The sequence below is a fragment of the Molossus molossus genome, unplaced genomic scaffold (genome assembly GCF_014108415.1).
Source record: "Molossus molossus isolate mMolMol1 unplaced genomic scaffold, mMolMol1.p scaffold_m16_p_3, whole genome shotgun sequence".
NCBI lineage: Eukaryota > Metazoa > Chordata > Mammalia > Chiroptera > Molossidae > Molossus > Molossus molossus.
In genome coordinates this window covers 112,671,420-112,685,918 of record NW_023425366.1, presented here as the reverse complement: position 1 = coordinate 112,685,918, position 14,499 = coordinate 112,671,420, and the positions used below count along the sequence as shown (strand labels likewise).

The 14,499-nt window shown below is 43.7% G+C and overlaps 1 protein-coding gene across 2 annotated transcripts in view; it reads right to left on the bottom strand.

Moving 5' to 3' along the window:
* The window catches only part of GRIN2A (glutamate ionotropic receptor NMDA type subunit 2A), a 385,539-nt gene that overhangs the window by 150,740 nt on the left and 220,300 nt on the right, over positions 1-14,499 (bottom strand). For both annotated transcript variants that reach the window (XM_036279357.1, XM_036279358.1), the window contains one exon: positions 1,884-2,476. In XM_036279357.1, coding sequence (XP_036135250.1) covers positions 1,884-2,476 — 593 coding nt within the window. The remainder of the gene's footprint in view (positions 1-1,883; positions 2,477-14,499) is intronic.

Genomic DNA, 14,499 nt, shown 5'->3' with positions numbered 1-14,499 from the left:
GGAGGAGAGGGAAAGGGGAAATTTCAGGAGACCATGATTTCTTAATTCAAGAGTTTTTTAGGATTATGTCAATTTTGTGCACGTATTACAGGCACACACACACATACACACACACCTCCAGCCCCAACCCAGAGACAAGTCCTGAGCTGTTGCAGATTCCAAATCTAAAACTTTCTAGAGACATTTGGAGTGACATGTTACTCTACTAATAATAAACCAAACGAGTCTGCTGACTGTAATTTCTGGTGACCAGAAACAACTGCACCCATCACTCTGACAGTCATGAAATAATTAGCAGGTGCTAGGCACTGTGCTAAGTAGCACTTTTCACGTGTGACCTCATTTCATCCTCACAAAACACCTAGAACACTGGTTCTCAATGCATGGTCCCCAGACCACAACTTCAGCATTACCCAAGAACTTGTCAGAATTACAGGTTCTTGGCATTCACCCAGAGCTTCTAAATGAGAGCCCCTGAGCATGGGGCCCAGCAATCTGATTTAACAAGCCCTCCCAGTGAGTCTCACGCATACTGGAGCTCAGAAACACTGCTAGAAAATAGATGCTGTTATCATTGCTTTGCAACAAATAGCTGAAGCCCAGAAAAGTAAAACGATTGTCCAAGTTATATAGAAAGTGGCTGAGACAAGATTTGAACCCTGCCGAGTCTAATTCCAGAGCCCAGTCCCTTAATCACGGTGCGACAAGGAAGGACATTATCTGAGCGATGCGCATGGGTTGAATGAGCGAACATCAGGCAAAAACATGCAAAATGGGTGTATGAGTGTGACTGTTTTCAGTCTCAACAGCTGAGTCAGAATGATGGGCCACAAAGAACAATGACACTTCTCAGAAACACAAAATTTAACTTAAACGTTCACCAAGATGGGAGCTGTTATATAAATTATGATACATCCATGTGACGGGACATAATGCAGCTTTAAAAGCATTTGCCAAGATTCCCAGTGACCTACAGAAATAAGACATAAGAAGGGAAGAAATTCAGATACATATTCAAAGAGAGATTCGGAGCACCAGCATGAGCAGTTTTCCCAAATGGTACCGTGTTGGTAAGAATGTGGGAAGTCAAGTGATTTCACAAATGGCTGGTGTGAATATAAATTGGTATAGGTACTTTGTAGGACAATCTGGTGACAGATATTTAAATTTTAAAAGGTACATGTTCTAGGACCGCCAAGTTCTACTTCTCAGAATCCACCCTGGAGAAATACCTGCACGCATACATGAAGAGACATGTAGGCTGATCAGCACTGCAGAGCAGTTTCTAATGGAGAAAACCTAAAACAACCTAAATTTCTATCATTGTGAAGGTTGGATAAATAAATCATGGTATGTTCCTATTGAAGAATGTACTGTGTAAGTTACAAAGAATGTAGATATTCATATATATATGTATATATATATGTTTACATATGTATATCTATATACACACATATCTATATATTCATACATGTGTGTGTAAAAATACATATATCTACATATATTCATACATGTGTATATATGCCCATATATCTACACATATATACATACTTAACATATGTCTATAGATAGGGAATTGATGGATGGATGGATAAATAAATAGTTTGATCGATCTCAAGTATAAGTTTCCATGGTATATTGTTGAGTTAATAACTAAGTTTCAGGAAACAAAGTACAAAGTTACCAAAAAACAAAAAGAGAGGAGAAGAGAGGACGAGGGAAGGGAAGCGCAGAATCAAATTAAAAAGTCCCATAAGCACATACAAATCAAATTCTTGATTTTCAGCAATGAATATGTATTGCTCTTAGTATTTAAACAAACAACAGCTACAACACAACTCTGATCCCAAGCAAAGAAAGACAAGCAAAGCGCCCTCTCTTACTGGTGCAGAGTGTGCGGTGGAGTCTCTGGCTTCTCCGTCTGCCCGTAGCAGCTGGCCTTGGCCTCAGGAATGTAGGAGAACCTCTCCAACATGGAAGACGCGGCGGTGGTCAGGATGCCCAGGCCGTCCCTTACTCTCGCCTCCAGGCTGTAGTCCCAGTCATCATAGGAGACTGAAATGAGTCCTGATGGAAACTCTTTGGGGATGAGCTCTGTGTTCCCAGAGACCAAGCTGGGGACAATCCAGAAGAAATCATACCCAGTGAGGCCAAGGGAGCGGGCTTCGCTCAGGATGAGCACAGCCTCATCTTTGGAACAGTAGAGCAAGATGACAGAAGAGTGGATCTTCTTCAGCTGGACTTGCGTCTTTGCATCCTCAAAGGAAGTGTCCAGGGTGATCACGTTCTGCATGTCCCAGCCCACAAAGCTGTTGTCCACCGTGGTCTTAATGAAGCTGATGAAGTCCCTGTAGCCAGGGTAGATGGTAGTCACCAGGGAGAAGACATGCCAGTCGTAATCCTGCATGATCTTCAGCATGACAATGGCTTGTTGCTGGATGGACGCTCCAAACTGGAAGAATGTAGACGTCGGATCCTGCCAACAGGTACAAAAAAGGAAAACAGGATGAGGCAGAAGGCAGTTTATATAGCACCATCTGTCTTTATCGGCTCAAAGAAGCACCTTCTTAGAAGTGAAGGAAAATAAATCACATATCTATTTGTTCTCAAACATTCCTGAGCACATACTATATGCCCCACCCTGGAACAGATACTGGAAATACAAAGGTGAGAGAGGTCCTAAACTTGGAGCCCACACTCTGGTACAGTGAAAAACATCTGTTATTTTTGCCATCCCATCATCTATTCTTATTTTCCTCTAGTTCATGCCATCCACCCCACTCCTTTGAGTCCATATGTTTCCAACAGAATGAACTCTCTCTGGCCTCCAGGCTCATAACTGGAAAATGAAGCTGTGACAAAACAACATAGACCACCTGGAGTCTGCTGTGCCTGAAGCCATTTACTCTGGACCTGCTGGTTTATAAGCCAACAAGTGCACTTGAGCCAATTTGAGTAGAATTTCTATCACTTGAATTCTAGACTCCTGTGTAACATGCAGCATAATAAATGCTGGGTGAACATCTATCTGCTCAATCAACAAATATTTGGTGAGCACCTAACTATGCAGCAATATCATTTAAGAGCTTGGAGAAATAATGATCTGTAAGGCAGACAAAGACATCGTCTCTGCCTCTGTAGGTCTGCTGGGAATTTGAGGAAGAGCAACTTCCTTAAACTGGAGGCTGAGAGAGACATAAGAGGATGTTGAAGGAGATCCTAGGTGTGAAGGAGGGGGAATAAGGGGACATTAAAGTCAGAGGAGCCCTGAGAATACATCTTGACTATTCCAGGAACTGGAGATAAATGCATTATGGTTTGTGAAATTGAGGGAATGAGAAGATATTGAAGAGCTTGGCAGGAATCCCATCACATATGGCCTCAGGGGTTATGTTCAGAGGCTTTAGCTTATTCTGAGCGTGGAGGGGGCTGCTGGATGCTCTTACACTGGAAAGTGGCATGGTAACATGTATTGAGTTGAAGAGCCTCTAATAGTCCTAACATCTCAAGTCTATGATCTAATCACGAGAATACATTTCCATTTAGAAAAGGCAGGTGATGCATACAGTTGTACAACATACAAATTACCTTGCTAGCCCTTAACTCGTCAAATCTCCATGATGATCCTATGAGGTTGGTATATTGGTAGTAGGCGAAAAAGAGGCTCACAGTTAGTACGTATCCACACTCAGGCTCTGATCCCACGTCCAGCTCCCTTTCCAATACAAACCACAGCATTCTTGGGATCACTGAAGATCTGTACATAGCAGATGCTTAAACCATAGTGCAAAAGTGCCAATGAAACAGAAGGTATGGCTCTGTGTTATAACAAAACAGGATGTGACAAATGCTGAGATGTATTTCTTGCTGGGAACTGGAAGAATTCTCAAAGGGTCCTTATCATATCACAGCCATGCATTCAGTTTGCGTTCTGTATTTACCATGTGCACTTAGCACAATCTCAGTGTACGAATATGGAGACTCTAGTGTGTGTGTGTGTGTATTAAGAGTGAGTGATTCCATTCATGTCTTTCAGAACAATACTTCATAGCTGTGTATCTCAACTCTTTGAACACGTCTGCAAAGTTTTTCCTACAGACTCTCACTGAACGCAAAGTTTTATCTGAATGGGCCAAAAGCTGTAGTTCTTCTAAATACTCCCCTTTTCCAAAGTGTATGGGTTAAGGGGATAATTTGAGTGCAGTGTGGCTTGAAGGAAGAGAGAAAAAACGGGAATAAATGCCTTCTGGGTCCCTTCCAACATTACAGTTCTATGAATTTTACCTAATTAAATCAATTAAAATGGGAAATAGATTTAAAGACATTAGATAATTATCGTTTTCCCTACAGTAGCTTTTGGAGAAATCTAATATTCTTTGATTGATTAATCATTTTAAATCATCCTCAACAAGAGTGTGAACTACCCAAGGGCAGAGATTTTGCTGTCCTCCTCTCTCTGTCCCCAGAACCTGGCAGAAGCCTCGGCACATGACACATCAGTTAATGGAGGGTGAGGAAATGCATGAGTGGATGAATGTGTGAATGTAGCCTACGAAGAACGTCCTTGGTTTAAACATAAAGTGAAGGGGGAGAATTCAGTATCTGAGGTTGTATTTTGTATGGCTCTTGAATGTCATGTCCAAAATATAAAACCTTTCAACATTATCACCCTACTGTCCTGAGGAACCACTCCCCCATCAAACACCCCACATTTAGTGTGTCCTTTATTGATAAGGAGGACAATACAGGAGCCCTATAAGCCTCATCAGGTGTCCACAGAACCTCATTAAATACCCAAAACAAAAAAAGGCAATAGCGTCAAGAACCCACTCACAGAAGAAAGCACGGAAATGAAGTCACAGGGCAGTTATATTCATCAACCACATGCACTGTCACGTGCCTTTTGGAGTGAGACTGACGAGTTCCAAACTTAATTACAAAAAAAAAAAAAAAAATGTAATAATTCCCAAGGAGCAAAGATGCCTCTGAGGAAGCCAGTCACCAGTTACATTATAACAACAAAAGGCAATGGGACCAGCTTCTTCTCACACTGAACATACAAGGAATGAAGAGAGTTCTTAGGAGGACATATGCTATGGGCACAGTTGGAACCTAATAAAAAAGGTCTCTGAGTCTGGCCGGTGTGGCTCAGTGGTTGAGCATCGATACATGCACCAAGAGGTTACCAGTTCCATTCCCGGTCAGGACACATGCCCAGGTTGTGGGCCTGATCCCTGGTGGGAGGCATGCAGGAGGCGGCCAATCAATGTTCTCTCATCATCGATGTTTCTATCTCTCTCTCCCTCTCCCTTCCTCTCTCTCTAAAATCAATAAAAGAAAAACCATTTTTAAGAAAAACGTCTCTGAGACAACCCACATACACACACTTCCTTGGGATAATTGGTATTGGCGAAGGTGAAGGTCAAACATGCCAGATGTAGGAGTTGAGGCACGAGGGACGCTCCAATGCCCTTGCTCCATTACTGTGAACTAGACATGACGAGTGTGCCTGTGAGCAGTGTTGTGCGCAAGGCGGAACTGTAAGCAAACAGTGTTTCTGGCTCTCCACATAAGGGAGGGTATGGCTGCACTGGGAACTTTATGAAGGAGAAAGATAATCATAGGGACAACAGTTCATTGACCAAGAGCTTGGCACAGGCCATCTGGAGAAGAATATGTGCAAGCTCCTTGCCTTGTGCCATCTCCAGCCCCTTTCTTGCGATACTTTAAGCCGAATCTCTCCTGTTACCCTCTGTGACCCTCATTAATATCTTCTACTTGGATGAATAGCCGTGTGATTTCTGGGGTCAGACTACCAAGGCACCAATATTATTGTGAAAACTCACTTAATTTTCTAAGCTTCAGTTTGCACATCTATACAATGGGTATGGCAATGGTAATAATTATACCAGCTAACACGCCAGAAGTGCTTACTCTATGACAGTTATGTGGTTTAACACCCCCAACCATCTTCCTAAACTGGTACTAACATTATCCCCATTTTACAGAATCAGAGGCAGAGTGACTTTTCCAGGGTTATACAGGTAGTGAATCAGGTTTACCTGCCTTCAAGATTCCAAGCTTTGCACCCTGGCATTATACTATAGGCAATGATAGCATTTCCTCATCAAGTTGTAAGAATTAAATATTCTCTCTGTATAGAAGCATCCATAACAGTATCCACCACATACCAAATGCTCAACAAATGTAAGTCACTGTGATTTCCCCATGGGTCAGGAATCTTAGTGTCTTACAAACGGGATTTATGTTACCTTCTCTCCTAAAGGGGTCATTCACACTCTGGACTTGAGCATCTCAACAACTCAACCTATGTATGGCTGCCTGATGCTTTAACCACACAAAGGCTCTACTCTGGGGTCACTAGGGGCCCCCTAGACCTGTCACATTATTTAGACTCTCTAGCCTACCCCTGTATGCACAGCAGTCAAACCTTGTAGATGAAATAGCATGGGTTCTGAGGTCTATCAATCCTGAGTTCAAGTCCTGGCCCTGCACTAACCAGCCATATGACTGTGGGTAACCACTTCATCTTTCTGCATCTGAGCTTCTTTGCCTAGAAAATGAGAATTGTGAGCACCACCTCGTGGAGTTGCTGTGAGGATGGAATAAATAGTAGGAGTAACAGGCTCATCTATCCGTGTGGACTCCAACAGCTTGGAGTCCTCTCCACATGCTCTGCCCTCTGGACCACATGGACACACCACCAGAACCTAGGGGGGTCCTTATCCTCCTTCAGAAACTTGGGTCTCCACTCTCCCTGCAAACCAGACCACCCACCCTGAGCCAAGGAGCCTGCCTGCAGAGAAGGCACTGCCCTTTGTCACAGTGATGAATAAGGCTTTGGAGAGAAACCATCACTCGTGTCCTTCATGCACCTCATGCAGTTACCTTACATCACTTTCACTTCCACTGACATCTGAAACAGACGTCAAGAACCACTGTGAACCCAAGGCGCTCTAATCCCCTCGGAAGGATGGAAGCGAGAGTTACTCGCCAAACAGAGACGCACAGTGAGGCTCTGAAGAGGCTCACATTCAGTGCTGGGTTTTTCGAAGGTGGTTTTATGGACTGGCAGGAGGTGATGGGGGAATTTGGCCACATTCCCAGGGCCCGGCAGCTGACATGCCAAATGGCCCTTTCTTGCAGGGCCCTGAATATTCTTCCTGCTTCCTGCCTGGGTAGCAGAGGCTGTCCCCCTGCACTAACCTCCTCTTGCAGTCACTCAGCCCATCTTTCCTGGGTTCTATAGCTCCGCCTCTGACCACCTCTGGCACCAGCTTCCTCAGCAGCGTGAAGCCGGGGGAGAGGAACAGATTTCAGACACCCACTTTGGTTCTGAAGCAAAAGCAGTTTTCCCCATGCTCACCGCTCTGCAGAACACAGAACAAACTGTTTTAAACACAGAGCGAGGGAGGCAGGGAGGTGTAGGATTCTGGGTGTCTGCTCTCAACTCTGTTTCAGTTCCACATGAAGTCTCACTCTAATGTTCTAGAATGTTCCAGAGCTTGACTGAGTCCTCAGGGTAGGACCTGTCTCTATGGGTATCAAAGCCTGATGTTTATTAGAGTCTAATACCAACTTTCATTTCGCTTACTCATTCCACAGAGGCTATAAAGGGCACCCACACCTATTATCTCTTTGATTCTGAGTCCCCAAGAGATGAGGTACTGCAAGTAGTTATAACATCCATGGATGGCATTTCATATAAAGACACAGGAGGAGAGTTTATGTGATTTCCCTAAAATCCACGTGGCCCTAAGCCGACAATGGCTCAGTTATTGCAAAATGTCACCCAGTGTTTCCTTATACAGAACAGAGGCTCTTGCTCATCCCTGGCTGCTCAAGAGAATCAATTGGAAAGTTATTTAAAAGCACCAACACTTGTGCCTCACACCAGTCCAATTGCAACTAAATTTCTATGAACTCCAACACTGATTTATTTGTTTTTCTCTGTCTCATCTCAATGGCAGGATGTTATTAAAGCCAGTGTCTTCAAAACCTAGCACAATGTCTGACACCCAGTAGGGGCCCAGTAAATATTTGGTGAGGAAATAGATGAGCAGGAAGCTCATCCCCAGGGAGACAAGAACTGGTCAACCCTGTCCCCATTTCCATAGCTTATTCTCCTTCTGCCTGCCAGTGTGAGTACCAAAAAAAAAAGGGATAATGATGCAAGTGGCCCAGCAGAGATCAAGACAAGCTTCTTGGGAATTTTCTTTCTTCTGTCAAAGGATTGCCTTGATGAGCCTTCATGTACTTTCTGCCACTCTTACTGTGTAGCACTGAGCTTTTAAACAGGTTTCATTTCAGTTTCCACAGATGAGATAAAAAGTAAATGTATCAAACTTGATAAGCTTGAGGATTCAGATGAATAACATTTTCACACACACATAAGCTGCATCTGACCTACAGGATAATTTCTGTCCCATCACCACCCACCCTCCTCCTCCTCCTCATCTACTACCATTACCATCATTATCTATCATCATCAACACCATTATTATCATTATCACCCATCATCATCATCATCAATCACATCTATCCATCCTCCTCCTCCTCCTCATCATCCACCACCACCATCATCATAATCATTCCCCATCATCATTATTATTATCCATCATCATCATCATCATCATCATCATCATCATCATCGATCACCACATCCATCCATCCTCCTTCTCCTACTCATCATCACCATCACCATCATCATGGTTATCATCACAGCTAACATTTATCGGGCATATCCAATATACAGTACAATGTAGAATGTAGTAAGGGGTTGTCTTATTATTATCCCTCAGAGAATGTAACTTGCCCAAACTCACATAGCTGGTACATGACAGAACCAGGATTCAAGACTAGGCAATCTCTATCTAGAATCTGGATGCTTAGCTACTGAAAAAGTGATCTCGGTGTGGAGAATAGGAAACATAAGTGTGTGTATGTGTGTGTGTGTGTGTGTGTGTGTGTGTGTGTTCAATAACCACCATTCAATCTTTCTTTAGGCACCCAACCAGAAAAGAAAATCCCCCAGAAATAGAAATCAATGTCAAAAATCTCTCGCCAATTGGCAATCAGTTTATGTAGGAGACAGGCTGAGAGGGGAAATCATCCTTGGGTGACATTTTCCAAAAGCACATCAGCTCCATCATCCACAAATGAACGTTTTATCATAAGCAACGTTCACTCATTGGACCATTTTATGACTGATGTTCTAGCCTTCATTTTCCTCCTATCAGGAAAGAAGAAGGGGTCTCTTCCCACCTTTACTACTGTATTTAACCACTATTCATGCTCAGAAGCATCTATTACTTCTTCGTCACCCCAAGGGTTTATTTCTTTTTTTTTCTACCTATTTTACCTACTCATGTTCAGACAGTCAGCAGTTCTCTCTAAAACTATGGAGTTCCTACCAGTCTCACCCTGCTCTCACCCATCTTTCACACTGCTAATGGATATATTTTTAATGTTCAAATGAGACCATTGTGTCCCCCTGCTTAATTTTTTCAGCAGCTCCTACAACCTTCAGGATAAAGTAGAAACACACAACAACCCCATGGCAGTTCGTGTTTTGGGCTCAGCATCCATCTCAGTACCTGAGAGAGGTCAGGTACTCCATAAACGTGTAACAAATTGAATTGCTGAGTGATCTAATGAAGCCAAGTAATGAGTGCTTAGAAGGAAAATCAAAAGAAGTGTTCATATTTTCCCCTGTCCATCATTTCTCCAAAACATATCAACTCCATCACCCACAAACACATTTCCACTCCAAGCAATCTCCACTTATTGGGCCATTTTATGATTTATGTTCTAAAATAGCTTCATAGCCCTGGCCAGTTTGGCTCAGCGGTTAGAGCGTCAGCCTGCGGTCCGGAGAGACCCGGGTTCGGTTCCCGCTAAGGGCACGTACTTTGGTTGCAGTTTGTCCCCGGCCTTGGTTGGTCGTGCGGGTGGCAGCCACTCGATGTGTCCCTTCACGTCGATGTTTCTCTCTCTCTCTCCCTTCCTCTCCCTCCCTCCCACTCTATCTGTACAAAAAAATGGAAAAAATATCCTCGGGTGAGGATTAAAAAAAAATAATAATAAAAATAAAAATAAAATAGCTTCATACACCTTGGCTCTGCTCTCTCTTCAAATGAGAAGTTTAATCTTAAGTTTCTGGTGACTGTTGGGTTCCCAGCTAGGGTAGATATCCAAGATGGCCGGAGTGCTCTAATTCAGAAACCAAAGAGGAGCACCAATCTTAACTCAAAGTCCATGTACTAGTCTCTCAGAACAGGGTAGAGGGGATAGATATTAAGTGATAAAATTTCTAAGAAGAGCTCTATAATTTGGGGAGCATGGAATGAAGCCATGTAGAGCTACTAAGCCTTCAACCACATCTGACCCTCGGCTTCCAACATAGCACCGACTGGCCACATGTGACTATTTAAATATAAATTTAAATATCTGGTTTCTCAATCACACTAGCCACATTTCAAAAGCTCAATAGTCTTTAAACGTTAAAGCTGATGCTCCCCTACCCTTGCCAGCCTCAGCTGTAAAGATGCCAATTCAGTTGGTCTGGGACAGGGTCCAGAATTTTTTTATTCTCTCAGTGAGTGTAATGTGTAGCCAGGGTTGAAAACACTAATCCGAACCTTCAGTATCCAACCCTGTAGCTGTGCATCAGCTCACTTAGGGAATGTTTTATGCTCACAGATTTTTAGGCTCCAAGCCATCTGCACTGAATCAGAATCTCCATTAAGGAGCCCTAGAATATGTATTCTCCCCAGAACATGCTGATGGAAAGCAAGATGTGGTACAGCTAAGTCCAACTTCCCCATTTTCTAGGTGAGGAAACTGAGGCCCCTGAACCTTGGATGACTTACTCCAAATCAGTGGTACCACATGAATAGACACAGGGCCTCTCACCTTCTAATTTGGTACTTTCTTTGCTGTGTCATGATGCCATAAGGTATGAAATGATTTCTACAAGGAACAGGGGGGGTTGTAGGAGGACATGGGCTTTGCTGACAGTTCGCCTGGGATCTGCTTGTTACCACAAGTGAGTTATTTAACTTACATCTCTGTTTCCCCATCTGAAAAATTGGAATAATAGTAACAGCCACCACCTTAAAGGATTGCTGTGCATATTTTTAGAGATAACGCACATAACAGCACTTGGCATATAGAAGGTGTTCGGTCAGGTTGAGTTGACGTAATAATGGAGATGATGGTAGTAGCCTTGACCGTCAAGCCCCACGACCCACATCCATCACGGACTTCTCAGTGTCCCACTTCCTACTTATTCCTCCCCTTCTCAGTTGCCGGCATCTTTGTCTTTACCTCTCATCCCTCAGCCCTGACTTGTGTGTGGTTGCCTAGTTACTGAGAGGCATGCATCTCGCCTGCCCCTAAGACTAGAATTCTGGAGGGTAGGGCACCATGTTGATCTGAGTCCTTCTCAAAACCTTGCATGGCACTGGGCCACTGCCTTGGGAATGAAACTAGGAATAGCATTCTGAGTCTGCAAGTCTGCCAGTGGGCAGAAAGGGAGATCAGTGTTTTATGTATTTGAATGAACCTGCCAGATGTGTTGCTCTAGAAAGAAACATTTCATCTATTGATTGCCTTCCATTCAGTCAATACATTTAACAAACTCCAGTTATAGGCCAGGTGTTGTTCAGGGGAAGTGAATCTAAGGAAGAAGGCTACCAAAGTAAAGGTTCCTGAATGAAGTTTTCATTCTTATGGTAAGGAGATAAACAAGGAAGGAGATCAATACATAGACTGGTTTCCAGGAAAGCAGATGAGCAATAGTTCAGGAGTGGCGTGGACAGCAGAGGAACTTCATTTCAGATCACCTGGTCAGCTACACTGGCGCTAATTAAAAGAATGTCAAGGAAAAGTCAGCCAAGAAAAGCTGAGGGGTGGGGTGTGGGTAAGGAAAACCATCCAAGCAGAAGGAACAGCATGTGCAAAGGTAGGAAAGGGTTAGCAAGTTCAGGGAACAGAAGGAAGGTCAGAACAGCTGATATTTAAAGGAAAGTGGTGAAATATAAGTTTGGACAGTAATCAGAGGCCATATCACACAGCAAGTGTCCTGTAGATCATGGAAAGGGGTCTGGATTTCATTGCTAGGTCAATGTCATTCCAAACAACTCCCCTGTTAAAGGCACCCTTAGTGTCTCCCAGCAGAGAAGCTGGGAGGGGACCTGGAACTTGAGGCATGTTGGGGTTTCATGGGAGCCAGCCCTATTCTTCCCTTTGGAAATCTGATCTGTGCCCTGAGTGCAGCCTACATTGAAGATACTATAAAGCACATAACCGTGGCTAGATTGGTACCCTAACCTCAAATGGTAAGGCTGGAGCTCCTATGTCTACCTGGGCATTCCAGATCTTATCTCAGTTCATCATCCAGAGCCAAGCTCTCCCTCTAGAGAGAAATACAATGCTGGAGAAGAGAATGCACAAATGTATGGAGAGATGTATTTCTTGACTCCAGTTGCAACTAGTTTAGAATAGCCCAACATTCTCTGTATTCATCAGAACCACACAATGACTGATGGTCTTGGCCCCAGCCCTACTCTCTGGATCATTAGCAGAACTGGCCAAGAAGGAACCTGCTGAGATGCAGGCTCTTATTTCTACGCAAGGACATAGCAAAGGTGGAAGTTGGCTTCATCCAAGTGCTCCGTCAAGCTGCAGGTGAACATTCTAACTCAAGGCTTCCAAACAGGGTCATTAGCAATTACAGATTGCCTGAGGCTACACAAGAGCTTCATTTGTTCTTGCTGTGGTTACGTTTTATTTTATTTTATTTTTATACCCATCCCAACTGTGACTAAGCCACTGGCCTTGCTCTGTGTACCTGAAGCCATTTTTTTCAGATCTCTTTTCTTAGAGTAGCATGAACCTCCCTGAGCCACATCATAGGCATTTGTTATTATGACTGCTGATCATCCTTTCTTCCTTTACTGATAATAGTGAATTTTCACTGGAAGCCACCCTTTCTTCTCTCTCAGCCAAGCCAGCTGGCTCATCCAATCCCCACAATGTCAGCAATTAGTTCAAGGGTAGGAACATGTCCTAATCTGGTCCATTCAGACTGACTCCCAGGATGTGTGAAGAAAGCAAGTAGGAAAAGACCATTTCTCTTATTGTTAGGCTTGAATCTGGAAGGACGTTCAGCCAGAATTTCTGGCCATCACCCTGTCACCACCATGTACCATCCTGAGAAGGAAACCATCAAAGTCAAAGGCAAAGCTGAAAGATAGAGAGTTACGAAGTTCGAACACATCCTTGTTGAGCACCTTGTTCAAGCCACACCTGAAGCCAAGTACCCATGCTGTCATTGCACATCCTGATTAAGTATCCCTTTTTGTTTAAGCCAATTCAAATTAGCTTTTCTGTCACTGGCAACCAAAGATTCTTTGTGCCACTTTGGCTAGGGGAAATAAAACAGAGAATAACATGATTCATTCCTCACTCATCTTCCAAACTTAGATCAGAAGAATTCAAACTAAAGAGTGGTTCATTTCCCCCCGCCATCCTTGCCTTTTCTTATCCATGCTCCCCGCCCCCCCCGGGGCCAGATGCCTCCCTCCACAAATCTCCCTCTTCCCACATGAGCTCTTTATCTTTGCTTTTTTATTGTTGATTTTCCTTCAGTATGCTCCTGTGATTGGTTTCCTCTCAGAGTCCGACAGCCACAGTCTCCATGACCCAGACGAAAGACATGACAAGTTGCCACCAGTAATAATCATTTGTCATTAAGCTGTTGCAGTGAGAAGAGAAGGCAACCTGGTCCTGTTCATTAAGTCTCCGTCTCTGGCTGTCACAGTCAGAGGGGCTGCTTCTGGAGGAAGGGGGCAGCTGTTCTTTTGGAAAGAGAGTCTTGGGCGTTCCTGTAACACTTGCTAGGGGCAGGCCCTGCTGGTACACATTACGGTAGAAACATTACAGTAGAAACATCACAGTAGAAACATCCTCCTCAGAATGCCCCACTGTTCTCTAAGAAATGTCTACAGACAGCTCTGAGAGCTGAGCTTGCGGACAAAATTGCTTCTCCTTTTGGGAGTCTGTGTGTTCATGTTATTAAAGGCCCAAATGTTGGTGCCAAATAGCCAGAGGGTTCAAACCTCAGCTCTTACTCTTGCTAACCCGGGACCTTGGGCAACAACCTTAATACCTTCAACACACTATTTTTGTATTTTTAAAATGGAGGGAACATTAGTCTCTACTTGAAGGAGGTGGTTGTGACGGCGATAATGCATGGATTGCTCTCAGCACATCCCAAGAGCCTGATTAACGGGAGCCGGGGTTACTGGGGCTGCTGTTACCATGAAAGAATGAAGCACAATGATAACAGTGAAACCCAGAACACAACAGCCCACCAGCAGAGCATCAGTGCAAACACAACATTTCCCCTGTGGCTCTTCCCATACGTTTCTTAAATGTTCTAATAGCAACACATCACCATGTCTCCAAAGAGTT